This window comes from Haliotis rufescens, unplaced genomic scaffold (genome assembly GCF_023055435.1).
Source record: "Haliotis rufescens isolate VD_foot unplaced genomic scaffold, xgHalRufe1.0.p SCAF_12, whole genome shotgun sequence".
Taxonomy (NCBI): domain Eukaryota; kingdom Metazoa; phylum Mollusca; class Gastropoda; order Lepetellida; family Haliotidae; genus Haliotis; species Haliotis rufescens.
The window spans coordinates 3,813,538-3,833,716 of NW_025963802.1; the positions used below are offsets into that span (position 1 = coordinate 3,813,538).

General features: G+C 37.9%; 1 protein-coding gene across 1 annotated transcript in view; it reads left to right on the top strand.

Annotated features, from left to right (window-relative positions):
• LOC124138075 (ionotropic receptor 25a-like) overlaps positions 1-20,179 on the top strand; it is a 56,922-nt gene that overhangs the window by 11,357 nt on the left and 25,386 nt on the right. Inside the window, exons 2-5 of the mRNA XM_046504594.2 lie at positions 10,760-10,900; positions 18,188-18,451; positions 19,395-19,570; positions 19,967-20,020. Coding sequence (XP_046360550.1) covers positions 10,760-10,900; positions 18,188-18,451; positions 19,395-19,570; positions 19,967-20,020 — 635 coding nt within the window. The remainder of the gene's footprint in view (positions 1-10,759; positions 10,901-18,187; positions 18,452-19,394; positions 19,571-19,966; positions 20,021-20,179) is intronic.

Sequence of the window (20,179 nt, forward strand, 5' to 3'; positions counted from 1 at the left end):
GACGTGGCCGTGACCATGGCCAACAGAATGAACACACGGACACGGGGAACTCGTGCATCTCGTACGATATTGATGACATCTTTGTTGTGTTGGCGTCAATTGTGTGCATTCCAAACTAAAGATTGATGACTTTTATAGATATACAAGTAAACATTGTACAACCTGCTTTACTGAAACAAGGGCTAGATCTATAGACGATTTTAAAGATGCGTTTGAAACTTTTATTGCATGTCAGTCAGTTCGTCTCAAAGTGAAGAAAGCTGGACGTGACAGCGGAGATTTTGTTGCAGCATTTATTGGTGCTAATATTTCTTCGTGTTTTCAAAGAGTGCACGATGGGCGGGTCGACTGTGTGTTTCTTGACTCAAGTATTCAAAATTTAACGGTTATATTGGGATGTGTTCATTTTAACCCTGAATACTGTTACCGATGGTATTGAAAATGTGGAAATCTGGTTGTCAGTTCTAATAAATAAGTATCCTGACAGCGAATATATTATCTGTGGAAACTTCAACACTCGTACTGGTGGCGAGTTAAACTGTATCAGTTTTGATAACGTTGATTACTTACCAATAGATGATGCAACTAACAGAGAGAATGATTCACCTACTAAATATACATGCAAGAATAAAGATCAGGTAGATCAGTCATGGCAGAGATTTACTGGGAATGTATGAATGTTTGGTTTGTACGTACTAAATGGAAGATTTCAGATGAAGGTGTCTTTATATATGTTGGTGCTTCAGGTTACAGTGCACATTTTTGTTTCTATGATCATGTGAGAAACTTTAATGTTGTATCACGATCTTAATCGGATCATCTACCGTCGTGTGTCGTCTTTTCCTCTCAGTTTGCTTGTCAGCGACCAATCCTAGGCTAGGGTAGTGAGAAAAAAGATGTAAATACAGATTGATTGTCCAAAAATAAGTAAACGATTAAAGCAACATTAATAGTAATGTTTGATGATTTCAAAAGTATGTGTATTCTGATGTTGGCAAAGTGGACAAATTACAACCTATTTTACAATTGTGTGGCAGAGATATGAAAGTATGACAGTGTAATGATTTATCTAGAAGACAGCCCGAATGGTTTGATTTAGAGTGTGAGGAGTCCAAGTGAAAGAAATAGAAAAGACTGAAAATATTTAGAAAATTATAGAATCTTGAAATATGTCCAATGTTATTATCAACAGACGAATAATTTTATTTTTTTATAACTAAGAGTATATAAGATGCAGCAAATGATACAATTGAGTATCCTTCTGGATACATAACGAGTCGTTCGGTAGAGTCTGCTAATGCACCTGAAGCATGGGCTGATTAGTTTAAAGAATTTTTAAATCATCTTCAAGCTGGGGACAATTTTTTTCATCAGGAGTTTTAGATTATCATAAATCCCATAGCGAGGAAGTATGCGCTAACTCCTTAGCAGTGATGATATTTATTGTGTGACTTCATAGATTAAGATGTTGTTGATGCTATCAGGAACCTCTAGTTAATCCCATATCATGGTCCGCAGATATAATAAAGCCGCTCCACAAGAAGGGAAGTAAAATGTATCTCAATACCTTTAGAGGAATTTCACTTCTGATGAGTAACGTATTTCTTTAGAATGTTATATCGATTTGCAAGGTTTGATTGGTGAATAATAGGATGGATTTAAGAAAGACCATTCGACCGTTGACAATATTTGTATCTTGACAAGACATTGTTAAAAAGGGTACAACATATAATGTGCCTTCATTGACTTCCGTAATGCATTTGATATGGTTGACAGGTGCAAGTTGATGCATATTCTTTTACAAAATGATACACATGGAGATTTCTTCAATATTATAAAAGGTATGCACAGCAATGTAAAAGCAACAGTTGACTGAATACTTTGACAGCTCCTGTTGAGCTAGATAGGGTTGTACCCTCAGTCCTATATTGTATTCTTTATTTGTAAATGAATTTGTCATATCTTTAGAAAATAAGTTTGACGACGGTATTGTCATCACTGAGGAAATGTTAAATATTATGTTGTTTGCTGATGACTTGACCTGGTGTCGGACAGTGTTATTAAACTACAGCTGAGGCTGGATGCATTGTATTATTCAATTCATTTTACAAGCATTGATGTGGGTGTCGCCTAGTCTTCCCTAATGAAATGACTCCCGAAGTGATTATATGGATCATTCTTGCATAAGGAGGTTTCCTATTTACAAAGGAATACTCAAGGTGCTAAGGAATAGATCAACGTGCCATTATTTGAACATATATTCCAATATTTGTTTACGACATGATCACGGGTTAGGCCGGATGTGCTGCTCCTTCACATCGGCGAGTCGACTAATGACGCTGATTTGACACGAGGAGCAAACACGGTTGTCAACATACATTAAGGATGGATCTGATTTCATTGTTTACTCAGAATCCTAACAGGATTCAATACACGGTCCACAGTGTCAGGTTTTTGTTATAATTAGCATCATCAAAAGCATCATTACATCGACGTGGCGCAGATTCTAAACAGGGATGACATGTCAAAATCCTGCCATATGTATGTTGACCTCTTCTGGGATATTGGTGTGATTTTTTAATTTTTGTACAACACGTTATTGTGCAACATGAGTGGTGCCATGTGAAAGAAATTATTCCTTACGAACAAATTTCGCTTTCTTTGTTACATTAAAGAGCTGTTATATGTTCAACTACCGACATAAGGAACTCTGTGAGGCGCCTAAGATTCGTTCTCAATAATTAATGAACAAAACCCATCACTTCACATGCCGATGTTTTGTGATGGTTGATGTAAATCTTTATTTTTATTTTTTATTTTCCTTGGTTGCTATATAGGTTTATTGATCTCTGTAATAGTTGTAAATGAGATTATCATTAGAGTAGGTTGGTTTTACGAAATGAGTGTCTGACAAGAGTTTATTGAAACCAGAAGGAAACAAAGCACGAATGCAATGCTCTCTTTGTTATCTATAACTGATACCTGCATACCTGGTGCGACGTCACCATCTTCTGTAATGACTGTATTTAGTCAACAATGGTATATGTATTAAGCTAACAATGGTATATGTAAAAAGTCTACAATGATGTATTATTACGTCAACAATGGTATATGTATTAAGCCTACTATGATGTATGTGTTACGTCAACAATGATATATGTATTAAGTCTACAATAATGTAGTATTACTTCAACAATGGTATATGTATTAAGTCTACATTAATGTAGTGTTACGTCAACAATGGTATATGTGTTAAGTCTAATATGATGTATGTGTTACGTCAACAATGATATATGTATTAAGTCTACAATAATGTAGTATTACTTCAACAATGGTATATTTATTAAGTCTACAATAATGTAGTATTACTTCAACAATGGTATATGTATTAAGTCTTCAATAATGTAGTGTAACGTCACAGGGGTATTAAGTCTACTATGATGTATGTGTTACGTCAACAATGATATATGTATTAAGTCTACAATAATGTAGTATTACTTCAACAATTGTATATGTATTAAGTCTACAATAATGTAGTGTTAAGTCAACAATGATATATGTATTAAGTGTACAATAATGTAGTGTTACGTCAACAATGGTATATGTATTAAGTCTACAATTATGTAGTGTTACGTCAACAATGGTATATGTATTAAGTGTACAATAATGTAGTGTTACGTCAACAATGGTATATGTATTAACTCTACAATTATGTAGTGTTACGTCAACAATGGTATATGTATTAAGTGTACAATGATGTAGTGTTACGTCAACAGTGGTAGATGTATTAAGTCTACAATAATGTAGTATTACGTCAACACTGGTATATGTATTAAGTGTACAATAATGTAGTGTTACGTCAACAATGGTATATGCATTAAGTCTACAATAATTTGTGACGTCACTCTATTGTTTAAGCACTCCATTATGTTTAAGGAATGGAGAGTTGCTGAGGCAATCAGTACCTCGATTCTACTACTCTTGGGAGTATTAGAATGGGATTCGAATACAAAATGTTTCTCTGCTCCATTATTTTTAAGGAATGGAGAGTTACTCGGACATTCCCCTCTACATAATGTAGTATTACGTCAACAGTGGTATATGTATTAAGTCTACAATAATGTAGTATTACGTCAACAGTGGTATATGTATTAAGTCTTCAATAATGTAATATTACGTCAACAATAGTATATGTATTAAGTCTTCAATAATGTATGTATTACGTCAACCATGGCGTAGATTATGGCATTGGATTTATTGTCTTTTATATGCTCTTGGGTCTGGTAAACATTAATAAAACACATGTAGTGTATATTCAGTGTGAGATAGAGATAGATTTAGTTGTCGAGGTATTTCAGTCGTGGAAAGCCCATTTGGTGCCCCGTTGAGCGTAATTACGCTTACAATAGGTGACATCCATGTATACATCATACAACACCGTCACGTTAATTCAAAACTCTAATATGTCCAAGACACACTTCGTCCTTTTTTCCAATATACTTGAATACCAATTTCCGAAATATCTACTGGGTCGAAATGAATTCCTTTGTAAATATGTTCATTGAACAATCTCCGAGGGTTTAAGTTCAACATGAACAGCGTCCAGATCACCATGACAACGTCATGTTTGAGTCAGCCATCAATAAATATCCGAAATTGCTCCTGATCAATGTTTGAGTTTTTCGTCTTTTTGTATGGACTAACTAGATGCAAATGTTTTACAAGCTTAATAGACCCATCCACTTTGTTCGGTTAAGCTCGACCTGGTCGATACAGTATCTGTGGGCAAGGGCATTCATTATGCAAATATACACTTCAATACATCCACAATGTAGTCATATTCACCGATCTAAATTAATAGAATGCGTCGTCATTAACTCTATAAAGACACCATACGTAGATTAAGCGACGTGACTTCGGGGTTTGTTTAGGGTAACTGTGTTTACATTTTTGTGTTTCAGATATACTGCTGCTCATAATTACCTGCCGCTCTATGGCAGTTGGGCGTAATGTGACATTAGCGTTATCGTATGCGAAACTATCCCTATATTACTGGTAGGGACGGGCATGTGTCTTATTTTCGCGGACTCCTGGTGTCATCACTGATTTTCACTGATCGATTCATATAATTTTCACCTTGATTCTCACATAATACACGGAAAGCACTGTGTCCAGTTTAACCAGGCTTGACTGTATTGGTATCCATGTAATCGAACAGCTTGACCTTTCTTTCTCCAATTATTGCTACAAAGACATAAAAATCAATAAAAAGAAAAAGACATGTGTGTACATAGGATTATGTTACGTATGACTCATTACCCTTGTTAATGGAAAGGTTTGTCTTGCGGTGAACATTGCTCTATCACAAAGATGAATGCGCTGGTAGTAATACAAAAACAATTCACACTTCTTTAGAAAATACTAACGACATGAACAATGAATCTCTGCACGTGTACACATCAAACGTCATTCAAAATTAACAAATCGCTTTGAACAAAATCAGAAAATGCGCTGTCGTGTCACTGGATTGTCTGGTCCATCACTTGATTGTCTGGTTTGTTTACAGGCCGCCGTCGCGTGACAATATTTTTGTATGCAAAAAATGGTGTGAGTAATAGGTCAATGGTGCTACTGGTAGGTAAGGACATGATTGCCATTTTTGCGAACACCTGGTGTCATCACTGATTTTCAGTTATTCATTCACATAATTTGCACGCTATTTCGCTTTTTCCGCCCAGTGGAATCTGTTTCGGCGGATTACCGAGACTAATTATTCTCATTGGTATTAGAAATTTGGAAAACAAGAAGGATATACTAAAATTCGGTATCCCTTATTTGTCAGACATCCCTCTTGTCAGACAGCTTATAATCACATAGGTCATAGTTGAGTGGATTAACCCCAAACAAGGTCAACATGACATATTGTTGCATGCTCAAATGGTGTAAATAAATATATCATTTTTTTTAATTTTCCAGGACATTTTCAACATCCTCAAATTCCAAAGAGCGTTTAATATATTATGTTTTGTTTCGTATGTGTGTTTGATGGATTTTATATCGTCTGGTATGCGTGTTTGGTTGATTTTATGTCATATTATAAATTAGTTTAGGAGTTGTTTTATGTGATCTTAGATGTCGTTTAAAAATAATTTTTCTGAGTATTTCAATGACAACTGATGTCTCATAAGCCCTCGAGCCCGGGTGTTGCCCACCGACTGCAATGAAATTTGACACAAGGTCTTGTGCAGCACCTCTAAAAGGGAGGGGGTCAAACATATCAAAATCCTCTCCCAGATAATTTTACTGCCTACAACAACTAGGGCTGGTAAATATGTTTGATCATCTAATAAAGGTCGCTTAGGTATAAACAAGCAGTGATTGCAATCAATTTTAACTTATTAATTATTATCTTAATTATATAACCTTATGTTTATCTGATAAATGAATTTAATTATTTATATGTGTTTAGTTTAAAAGCTTTAGTTATTTCTAAAAAATATGAAATGGGAAAACTATTTATATACTGACTGCATTGGGGGGTATTGAATAGATCCAGTGTAACAATAGGTAGTCCAAGCTTATCATGACAGCCATTCCTTGTTGGCCTGTCTGAAAAACCTTAAATGTTTTATTTGAAGGATTGTTATACTTATTTCTCCAAATATAATGAGTGATTCGTTATACATAAATTCAGTGACAGAGTAACTCAAACATAGAAGTACTTATCAAAATGTGTTGAAAACACTAACTGGCGGATGGATTTCTTCGAGTCCTTTTCGTCAACAGTGTAATCAAACGTTATGCACCAGCGATGAGAAGGGTAAAAAGCTGACCCCTTCAGAAACATAGAAGACCAGCCCGTGTAGAGTAAGATGACGAAGAATGAGAGAGGTGAGGTGAAATGGGGTTTAACGTCGCGTCCAAGATTCTTGCACTTATATAGCGACGTGCATACACGTGTATGTGTGTGTGGCTGCTTGTACTAGTCCGGACTGATGCCGATTTATAGTGCTAGCACACTGAGATACCATGCCGCAGTTTAACATGAATACCCCACTTAGACACAGTATACTGACTCCGAGCCGACCAGTCCTTGTTTTAGCCCCTTAATGCCGAGCGCCAGACAGGGTACCAACAAGTACCATCTTTTAACATCTTTTGGTATGACGCGGCCGGGGATCGAGCCCCGGACCTTCCGCTCTCCGGGCGGACGCTCTACCATTAGACCACGGAGGCGGTCAGAATGAGAGAGAGTTGAATATATGTCTTACATATAATGACCCAATATAACATATCATAGTATAGTCAACAAGCAGTTTTCCTAATATCTAACATTCAGCCAACTATTTCTGACGGATAATTGTTCTGTACTGCAACAGCAAATGAATATGATATCAAATTATTTCTGAAACCTAACCTAACACTTGTTCTGTACTCTTTAATAGTTCAAACGATGTGACAATGCTATAATGATCTATAGCGAAACATAGCTACTTCAATATACAAAGAAGTTGTCTACTTTGTCATCCGTCAACGTCTAAGAAATGCCTATCAAACAATTTAGGTTTAACTAAATGCATATAGTGCATAAAACACGTATATACCTTCGGATATAGAAAGTACTAAAAACACATCTCCTGCTAATTAATTGACTCACAAGTGTTTTTCAGAAATCTGTTCACCTAAAGGAAAGTTAGTCAATCCTTGACCATGAACTCATATAAGTGAAAATAGATAATTTGTTTGTTGTTGTTAGTAAGCCATGTGTTCAACGTGATAAGTGCTTTATTGTTTAATAGTAAACTAAAATTTTGTGAACTTTATAAAGCAAATGGTGTATCAGTAATTTAAGATAGGCATCATTTTGTGTGTCATATCATATTCGTCTGAATACAACTTTGTCCGGCTTTTACAGTCTAAATATAAGATAACTTTACTTTATTCGTCGAGATTTATTAAATGTTCAACATAATAACTTAGAGTCACCTGTTATAGTCCATCCTCTATGCTCTAAATGAACATGAATATGTATATACTAATGTAGACTAGGGACTCAATGAACCGAAGTCTTTCCCATGGATAAACTTCAGTTCTGTTCTGATTCTTTTTTTTAACTGAAATACATACGAGAGCCTACTCATGATCAGAAGAAGGGTAAGCTAAGCTTGGTAATATTTTGTCAGTCTGAGAGTGCTTGCCATTATGTACTGCTAAGCTACCCCTGAGCGGGTTATTTTAAACTATTCGGCTTTATTTCAAGTGTGCATTGTATTAAGGTTTATGGCTCCAGTATTATCGAGTTTGGACCTGTCCATTAGCAAAGTGAGGGGTGGGGACACCTGGTGTGTTTACTATTTGATGGTGTTTGGTAAGCGCATGCTCATGAAAGAATCGGTATCGTACAATCCACTCCTTTGGGGGCAGCGAGTTCTTATGAATATGGAAAGGGTTATTTACTGAGTTAAGTCTGATCACGCACACACACACACACACACACACACACACACACACACACACACACACACACACACACACACACACACACACACACACACACACACACACACAAACAAAACAAAAAAACAAAACAAAAACAAACACACACACACACACACACACACAAACACACACACACACACACACACACACACACACACACACACTACCCACCACACAAGTACTGTAGTCGAACTGACTGTAGGCGAAATGAACTTTAGTCGAGACAAGGCTGCATCGCCACCGATGGAGCAACATTAGCTCACCTTTTCGCGAACACCTGGTATTATCACTATTATGTAGTGATTCATGAACACATGCTCACGATAGAGTCGGAATCGTGCAATGGAAGCTGCTTGTAGCTTGTATAGTTCATGATTGTGAAAATGGTTTTGTCGCTTTCATTAAAATACTGTGACGTGTCAGCACAATGCTACACCGCGTGTTTTCAACCTAATGTTGCACTACATTTCAACTCAACCATAAACTATTTGTACAGGTAAAGGGGTTTTACCTTCTTCCTGGTCTTCATTGCTCAGCTCAATCTAGCTGAAGCCAACGTAGCGTCATTGCTGACACTTTATTTCTGAAGTAGTTTCAGTGCGGCGTGGCCTTCAATTTTCGATTAATGGAGTTGTGAACATAAAGACGATTTGCTCGTTAGACAATCAAATTGTTGAAAATGACCTAAAAATATATTTTGAATTGACATGGCACATATACACGGGTAATAATAACAGTTAATAATTGCCTTACAAATATTAGTTTCCCATTGCAGCAGCTCCTCTTGCTAATGGGTCATGTTTGGTTGTATTTATATTACGAGAAATTATGGATACAGCAAGCAAACCCCATGACACAAAACGAGGTGAATTCTGGACGTTATGTATTTACGCTTCTTGCATCTTCCCGAGGCAAGGGAGTTAACTGATTTTAAAAGTGGGAACTGGACTTTCATAGTCAGTTAACTCCCTTGCCTCGGGAAGATACGCTTCTAGTTCCGAACGCCCTTTTAATGGGGAAAGACAGCTGATGGTGTTTATGTGTCTTGGATATAATCTGTATACATGAGCGCGATTCTGTGGCTAAAAAACTAAATATATTATTTTTATTCATACCCACAGGGGAAATCAAATACATAAAGATCCCGGCCTTTGTCGGGCATTGCTGGAGATGTAACTGAATTAAGCTAAGGTGGGCGTCATTATAGTGTTAGATAAGGATAGACAATATCTATGACGTCACAGTTAGTGGGCGTAATTCAGTTACAGCAATGATTGGTGAGGTAGGGAGAGGTGAAATTGGGTTTAAGGTCGCGTCCAGGATTATTGCACTTACATAGCGACGTGCATGCACGCTTGTGTGGGTGGGTGTGTCTGTACTAGTCCGGACTAATGCCGATTTATAGTGCTAGAGCACTGAGATTCTATGATGCCGCAGTTCAACATGAATACCCCACTCAGACACAGTATACTCCGTGCCGACCAGTCCTTCTTTTAGCCCCTTAATGCCGAGCACCAGGCATGGTAACAACAAGTACCATCTTTTAACGTCTTTTGGTATGACGCGGCCGGGGATCGTCCTCTCCGGGCGGACGCTCTGCCACTAGACCACGGGGGCGGTCAGCATGTCTAGCAATGTAGTGCTGAACCAAATAATGTCCCTGAGTAAAGCCGGGAGGTGGCTATCTTGACATTACGTATATTTAAATATATTTTATTAATGTTTTCATAAGGTATTTTACACCTGGTCCTACGTTGTGTTGTAGTACATGCATATTGATTATTATTATTAAGAATATGCACATTAATACGTTTGTGTTTGATTTACCTTCAGTTTGTGGCACCGTGTTTTTGATCAATATGTCCTACTTTGTTATGCTCAAGTTACATGTACGCAAATAAAGCGACAAAATCCTTTGCATATCCAACACAAATCTCTGCCTGAAGCATAGTCGATTGTACGATTCCGCCTGTATCATGAACATGTGTTTATGAATCACGATCAAATAGTGATGAAAGTAGGTGTTCACGAAAAGGTGAGCGTATCCTGACCCACCGGTGGCACCCATCACAGATACATGCAAAGACAAGTCAATTGTTCACCTAAAAAAACACGGGAACATATTGGACAAGACAAAATAGGGAATTGCATCGAACATCTTTTTTGTCCCTGGTGCGTCAAATTTGGAAATGTTCTCCACATGTCTATCATTAAACGTTTCAGCTTGTCTGTCTTACCGTGTTTACTCTATGTGTTTCAGTTGTCGTCCTCGACGAAGTCATCGAGAAACAAAATGACAAAATACCCAAAATACTGGAAAATTTAAACAAGCCAGACTCGACAGTGACGTTTGAGCTCGTCAACTCGCAAAACAATGATTCTCTCGGCACACTAGATAAAGGTAGGTACCATCTACTCGACAATCGTATCCAACAGTGCGACTCTCTCGGCACACAAGATAAAGGTAGGTACCATCTACTCGACAATCTTATCCAACAGAGCGACTCTCTCGGCACACTAGATAAAGGTAGGTACCATCTACTCGACAATCTTTTCCAACAGAGCGACTCTATCGGCACACTAGGTAAGGTAGGTACCATCTACTCGACAATCTTATCCAACAGTGCGACTCTCTCGGCACACTAGATAAAGATAGGTACCATCTACTCGACAATCTTATGCAACAGAGCGACTCTCTCGGCACACTAGGTCATAGTAGGTACCATCTACTCGACAATCTTATGCAACAGAGCGACTCTCTCGGCACACTAGGTAATGGTAAGTGCCATCTACTCGACAATCTTATCCAACAGAGTGACTCTCTCGGCACACTAGGTAATAGTAGGTACCATCTACTCGACAATCTTATGCAACAGAGCGACTCTCTCGGCACACTAGGTAATGGTAAGTGCCATCTACTCGACAATCTTATCCAACAGAGCGACTCTCTCGGCACACTAGGTAATGGTAAGTGCCATCTACTCGACAATCTTATCCAACAGAGCGACTCTCTCGGCACACTAGGTAATATTAGGTACCATCTACTCGACAATCTTATCCAACAGAGCGACTCTCTCGGCACACTAGGTAATAGTAGGTACCATTTACTCGACAATCTTATCCAACAGAGCGACTCTCTCGGCACACTAGGTAAGGTAGGTACCATCTACTCGACAATCTTATCCAACAGAGCGACTCTCTCGGCACACTAGGTAATAGTAGGTACCATCTACTCGACAATCGTATCCAACAGAGCGTCTCTCTCGGCACACTAGATAAGGTAGGTATTATCCATCTTTTCCACAATCATATCCTTCAACAACTGCACCAAATGCCACTCGAAATGCAAGCAATAGTCACACAGTCGGGGTAATATTCAGGTTGTTAGGTCGATGTTACTATTCAGCTGAAGAAAGGCTTACAATTACGTGTCTCAATGATATATATGGTGTATCATAAGGTACGTCGTGACTGTCTGTCAAATCACAGTTTGACAAAGGTGTAGCTGTAATTGATAATGCAATCAGATCTAAAGTATATCGGATGTATCAAATGTATCAGAAATCTGTACGTAAAAGAATTTAGTGTTAAACCAACAAACAACCAAAAACTGGTATACAATCAACAATTGTATTACAACATTAACTACGTGTGCAAATAAATACAAATAAATGCACAGAAATTACAATGGCAGTACACAATAGAGTGGTAGTACTATATTCGATGGCAGTATAAAATGTGAGAGCAGTGGAAATGACAATGTCAAGAATAATACTCACCTTGCCGCAACAGTGGTTTAGCTTCCGAGATAGGCCTAGGCTGAACACCAGGGTGAACAGTGATCTTCACACGAAAGCCGGTCTTGATTTAATGTCAGATGAAATGTGAGATGAAATGTGAGATGAAACAGGGACACGCCCGCCCCACTTAACACCCAAACACCTTCCAGAATATTATCTAACGCTTCACATCAGTCCACGCTGTTCTGGAAGTTTACATATCACACTAGTGTATAAATATAATAACTTCTTCACCCCTGTTTTCATTAAATGGTACTACATTCCTGACAACTAATCATTGTCCAAATACAGTGCAATAAACGTCTACTGAATCTGAACAGAAACAATGTAATACAGTTACAATTATTATTTAACAACCATTGTATGTCACAATATGTGCAATGTAGAGTGTCCCACGTAATACACCCAGTGTTCAAAAGCCAATGTTGTTATCGTATGAACTATACCCATTGTAGTAGATCCCATGTATTACATCGAATGTTGTTGTTTTTTATCAAATTATATAGTATATACAATGTAGTATGTCCTATGTAGTATGTCCATTGTAGTACAGACCGCCTCCGTGGTCTAGTGGTAGAGCGTCCTCCCGGAGAGCGGAAGGTCCGGGACTCGATCCCCGACCGCGTCATACCAAAAGACGTTAAAAGATGGTACTTGTTGTTACCCTGTCTGGCGCTTGGCATTAAGGGGCTAAAACAAGGACTGGTCGGCTCGGCGTCAGTATACCGTGTCTGAGTGGGGTATATATTCCAGCTATATGACGGCGGTCTGTAAATAATTGTGTCTGGACCAGACAATCCAGTGATTGATATCATGAGCATCGATCCACGCAATTGGGATCAATGACATGTATCAACCAAGTCAGCGAGCCTGACCACCCGAACCCGTTAGTCGCCTCTTACGAAAAGCATAGCGTTACTGAAGACCAATTCTATCCCGGATCTTCACGGGTTTCCCATGTAGTATTACAATGCAGTATATTGGATGTGGTATATACAATGTGGTATATCGGATGTTGTATATCCAATGCAGTATGTCCCTAGAGTATATACAGTGAGGTATACCGGATGAAGTATGTCCCATGTAGTATATACATTGTAGTATATCGGATGTAGTTTATCTACTGTAGTATGTCCCATGTAGTATTTACAATGTAGTATGTCCCATGTGGTATATACAATGTAGTATATCCGATGAAGTATGTCCCATGTAGTATATCCAATGTAGTATGTCCCATGTGGTAAATACAATATAGTATATCCAATGTAGTATGTCACATATAGTATATCCAATGTAGTATATCCCATGTGGTATATACAATGTAGTATATATAATGTAGTATGCCCCATGTAGTATATACAGCGACGTTTATGGATTATAGCATAACCAATGTAGTATATAGAATGTAGTACTGTGAACAGGGATTTTTTGCGAGTTTTGCGAACGAGACTCAGTCGCAAAAATTAAAAACGCAAAAATAAGTATAAATAATACATACATACTTTATTCATTGCAACACGTCATCAAATGTTGAAATCATCAACCAGAACCACAAGTTACTCAATAAGTTAAAAACACAAATGAATCCAGAATGGTCACACAATACATCACAAATGACAGTGTAAACAGACCAATAAGTGTCACTGTTACCTCACAGTAATCCTGCCTTCTTTCAACCTCGCTTGATTGCGTTAGTGTCCTTTGCAATTTTGTCCACAATTTTGTTTGCATTCAAACTCACAGTCAGGACACTGAGTTGAGTCAATTAACGTATTTGATAATTGGTCGCAATCCCACCCGGTAAACTTTTCGACCAACTCAGATTAACTAACTTTGGAGAGATACTGTCTATTGTTTGGTAAGCGATAGGTCATTTCAACATGGCAACTCGCAAAAAATCTCGTCGCAGTATTGTCTTTGGTGTGGTATTCGCAATATTTTAACGGCGCAGAAATAAAGCTGTTTACCGTATATCAAATGTAGTATATCTAATGTAGTTTGTCCCATGTAGTATATACAATGCAATATATTAGATGTAGTACATACATTGCAGTATATCGGATGTAGTATGTACCATGTAGTATATACAGTGTAGTATATCTGATGTAGTATAGCCAATGTAGTATGTCCCATGTAGTATATATAATGGAGTATTACCCATGTAGTATATACAATATAGTATGTCCCATATATACATTGCAGTATACCGGATGTTGTATCGGATATAGTATGTCCAATGTAGTATATTGGATGTAGTATACCCAATGTAGTATATTCTATGTTGTATAACCAATGTAGTAGGTCCCGTGTAGTTTTGCCATGTAGTATGTCCCATGTAGTATATCGGATGAAGTATACCCAATGTAGTATATACAATGTAATATATACAATGTAGTATATATATATAGCAGTAAATCGGATGTAGTATTTACCATGTAGTATATACAGTGTAGTATATCGCATGTAGTATAGCCAATGTAGTATGTCCCATGTAGTATATACATTGCAGTATATCGGATGTAGTATGTCCCATGTAGTATATACATTGCAGTATATCGGATGTAGTTTGTACCATGTAGTATATCGAGTGTAGTATATCCCATGACGAGGTAAGTGAGCTTTTTACGGGTGGAAACGCCGTGGGTATGACTATCGGACGCAGTGGCCACAAGGCTACCGTCCTGGCCTGGGGAAGTTGAAAGAGGTTTGAGGTAGAAATACACAATAATGCGGTTTCCTGTCAAACTCGATTCTCCGGGACTTTGGCAACATGGCGAGAAATAGCAACATCTGCTCGCTTGATGAAATGTCATGTAATGTCAATGTATTACCTCGGGCCTACTGGATGGTAGCGACCTGATTGTAGACTACCATTTATATTCTGGTACTCCAGCATTTCCTGGAAAGATGATTGTATTCCAGTCACTACTGTCTCCTGATCTGTAAATATAGATTTTAACATAAAATGTACTTTTAAAATCCTTATTATTTAATTTAAGTTTCTTAATAAGTGGGAGAATGGTGCGTTATGTTGCGCAAGGGGTGCGTGTTAACTATCGCTCAAAATTCAGTGTTACATACACAGTATAATAGAATCTGGGATTCGAACCCACGACCAGCCGATCCTAACTGACATAAACCTCTGGTCCACCTTACCTCACGTTAATAATATGTATGCAAGAACGTTACAGAGGATAACGCGGCCTTAATTCTAATGATATATTCGACTTCAACGCGCTGATGCGAAAATATTTCTATTCTGTACAAACCGCTATCACAAGACATTTCCCTGAAAGCATACAGGGGTCATCTGATAACTACATTGTTCATACTCGTATACGAATATTTAAGCTTTCATCATCCTAGATCCGATTGCTCGTTATATTGGCGTGTTGATTGATGTATATCTTTGGGGAGCTCCGCACTGCAAGATGATACGACTAGTAATAATATTAATAATATGTTGTGTTTAGTTCAACGATCGATGGCTTTTGAAGGTATTTTTTGTATTTCATATCAATGAAACATCTCTCATGCTTTGGATCCACCATATGTGACTCTAATGGAGCGAATACAAATCTATTGTTGTTGTTCCAGCTGCGCTCCTGGGGAACGTATGACTATTCTCCAGGATTAATAGCTGACCACAAAAGGCTTTACAGATATAGCCATTATTTAATGTAAATGTTAACTTATCCAGTGTATTGTATCTCCATTCTATGATCATAAATGTGGACCCTTTCGCTTCCGTAACTTCGTCGAAAGGTAAACCCTGTACTCCTTCTGAGGGAGGAATCCATTAAATACTAGTATCGATGGATTAGTACTAAAAAACCGACATGAATCAGGACAAGTACATGCACCCACACCTATGAATACGCGTCGCTATATATGTGCAATAATCTTGAACGCGACTTTTAGCCCCATTTCACCTCACCTCACCTCACCTCACCTCACCTCACCTCACCTCACCTCACCTCACCTCACCTCACCTCACCTACAATTATCAATTTCAATTCATGTGTTAGAATATTGCTTCATATGACAGAGGGGTGAGATAGTGTTATAATATTGATAAGTGAGAGGAAGTGATATCTTGGAATATTGTTTTATGTAACAGAGAGGTGTTATGGTTGTGTATTGCCTCATATGACAGAGGGGAACATGACAGAATATTGCTTCATAGGGGTGATATGATACAATATTGCTTTATTTGAAAAAGGGGTGAGATGGTGTAATACTAATTGAAGTGGCACAGTGGCGACATGGTAGAATATTGCTTCATGAACAGAGATGTGATATAATAGGATATTGCTTCATGTGACAAAAGGGATATATGGTAGAACATTGTCTCATGTGACTGAGGGGTGATATTGTGTCAGACTAATTCAAGTGGCAGGGGGCCATAGGGGATACTATTACTTCATGTGGCAGAGGGGAATATGACAGAATATTGCTTCATGCGAAAGAAGGGTGATATGACAGAATATTGCTTCATGCGAAAGAAGAGAAGAGTGATATGACAGATTATTGCTTCATGTGACTGAGGGGCGACATTGGGTAATACTAATTCAAGTGGCTGAAGGGCCATAAGGGGATAACATTGCTTTTATGTGACAGAGGGGAATACGAGTGACAGAATATTGCTTCATGTGACAGAGGGGAATATGACAGAATATTGCTTCATGTGACAGAGGGGAAAATGACAGAATATTGCTTCATGTGACAGAGGGGGAAATTATTAGTTATGGTGTCTTTAGTTTCCGTATACGGTGTCATATTAGGTTAGCAGGAAAATATTGCGCGAATTTATTATGCCGAAAGGTTTACACCATTTAGTATCTTTGTCGCACTTGTCATGTCAAAATGAAAACTTGACACTTACAACCGGTATAAATGACAGGACCAGTACATATGTTTCCGATACAACGCTCTAATGTAAACACAAACGTTAACAATGGAATATATAACTCACTAAATGTGAACGTTTAAACAAGTATTATACCTAAAATGGATAGAATTATAATAAAACTGCCCGCATGTTAACAGGACTCTGTGGTCAACAGTAACTTGATAGCAGTCCGCTTATCCCTAACGTCGGGCTGCTATTGCTATTCTATTGCTATCTGACGTCATTGGCGTCACGTTTGTTTGTGACGTCATCCTATATAATGTTCTATGACGTTGCTATTTGTAAATCCGTGACCTCCGTTGTGAGCTATTTTTCTCTATAATATAATAAATAAAGTCTGTGCTTCAAAGTGAGATTGACCAATCAGACAGCAGAACTACTGATCCCACATGAGCCCGTATTTAGATCATTATATATAATATTCCATTGTTAATATTTATGTTTACATTAAAGCATTGTATCGGAAACATGTGTACTGGTACTGTAGTTTATACCGGTTGTAAGTGTTAAGTTTTCATTCTGACATGACATGTGTGACAAAGATACTAAATAGTGTAAACCTTTCGGCATAATAAATTCGTATGCGGTGTCATATTAGGTTAGCAGAAAAATATTGGGCCTCGCCCAATATTTCCCCGTTAACCTAACATGACACCGTAAACGGCAACTAAAGACACCATAACTAAAAGTATTGATTTATGTTACAGAGGGGTGATATGGTAGAATATTGCTTCACGTGACAGTGGCGCGATATGATAGCCTTCTGTCTCACTTGACTGATGGTTGGATAACCTTTTATTGCATGTGACAGGGGGCGATAGGAGTAGAGTACCCTCGTCCAATTCTCTCTCTACACTCACACACAAATACCCAATATTGAGATTGAAACACAAGCATAACAAAAGCATTAAATTTAAACTATAAAATAAACTAAAAAATTGTAAGAGAAATTCTAAAATGTTCATGGTATTTTCAGTTTGTGACAGAGTCGCGGACGGTGTGATTGGCATCATTGACATCACATCCCCAAGTGTTGCACCGTTGATGAGGTCCTTTGCAAGCACACTCGGCATCGCCTACACCTCCATTGTCGACAGCTCCTACTACCGCTACTCCAGCGGCGACAGCACCATCCACTTCGAGGTGGAACCTACTTCAGTCGAGTTGTTGCGTGTCGTCGCAGCAATCGTTCGCAAGGAGAATCTGAACAATGTTGCCATTGTCTATGATGAGTCTTTTGGTAAGTATTTTATGCAGATTGTAGGAGAGAGAGAGTTTGTAACCCCACAGCGCTGAAATGATCTTGAAACAAGAATATTACCTTACGAAGACAATGACATAGATAGATAGATTGATATTTAAAGCCACATGGCCTATTGTACAGTTGACATTTTCAGTTTCATTTGTTTAGTCACGTGATGTACATGATATATAAAAACTATCTGACAGAGAATATATGTTTCAGCAATATGGCTAATGAACGTATAACAGCAGAGTTGTTGGATTTTATAAAACTGATCATTAACATCTCTATTTTTTTGCCTATTGTTAAACATAGGAATATACATTTCTCCAAGATGTTTATCTTTTTCACATACTAATAAAACATGAAATTCATCCTCAATTTCTCCTAATTGGCAGTTTTTACAGATACCCATTTCAACGTCCCTTTTTTCACACCTACGTCTAAAATTTACACTGAAATTGTGTAATGACATTCTGAATTTACACAATTCCCCAACAAGTGATTTATCATCTAACATACTTATATACCTCTCTGGTTCTATAGCAGACTTGATATCCTTGTAATGGCTTAGGAAACGAGAAGAAGATCATGCCAGTTTTGACTATACATATCCTGTTACCGTTGTTTAAAAAAGTATAAGGATAATTCTTTCTCTGAATTCCTTACAACCTTTCATTTGAATACATATACATAACATTAACAAGAATAAATCAAATAAAATCAGTTGGCTTGATATATTGTTGTGTTGTATATTTTCTAAGAGGATTACGCTAAACTATTCTTCTATCAGTGTAAGATTAAAAAAGAGGCGACAAAACACTTTCCATATTCATTAAAAATCTCTGCTAAAACCAGAGTCGATTGTATGATTTTATTAGGCCAACACAAATGTAAAGAAAAATAGACAAGAAGTGACAGATTGCTTGTCTCCCGCCAGACATCCAGAACACACCCCGGCGAGTGCTGACGAATGTGCCGGCCCAACATCTGTATGTCCGCCAGACGGCCGACCAGGAGGAGACACAGAGGCAGCTCAAGATGTTGCAGGACATCGAGATCAAGAACATCTTCATCATATCCAACGTTGACAATGCTGAAAAGTTCCTCGGCACTGTAAGTTTGTCTGTAGCCTCCTAGTGGTGGAGGGTAGCTATGTTGATAAAGCATTTGTTCAAAGAGCAAGTTTAACTCCGCTTTGAAACAGTATTCCAGTTATATCACGGCGTCAAATGGCCAATGACCCAGGTCCTTATTGGTTCAATCTGGGAAGGCCATTATTGGTGTCCCCAATCATTATATTGTTGCAGTGTGTCTAAAATTTGTTTTAATATTCGGTAGATTCCTAATTACAACTTCGTATGCTTATAACAAAGGGGTAAACAGCCCCGTGGTTCTATGAATTATTGATAACATAAATATGATAATGAGTCATAATAATTCTAAAACATGTGTAAATCGTTATTTTGATGTAACGGAATTCAATTTGACTATGCCTCTTTTTCATTCCAGGCAGACAAGCTGGCTAACAGTAACTTTGACGTCAACTGGTTTGTGCTGACAAAGGTGAGTTGTCACGTCAGACAAAGGGCCATCAGCCACACATACCAAATCGTCTGTATATTTAGCTCACGCGAGTACGTTATTGTTATTGAAGGTTTTCTGTGTCTACCGTTATTTATGTATGAAGACCTGTCTTGGTGGCTGGAATTACACCTTTAATAT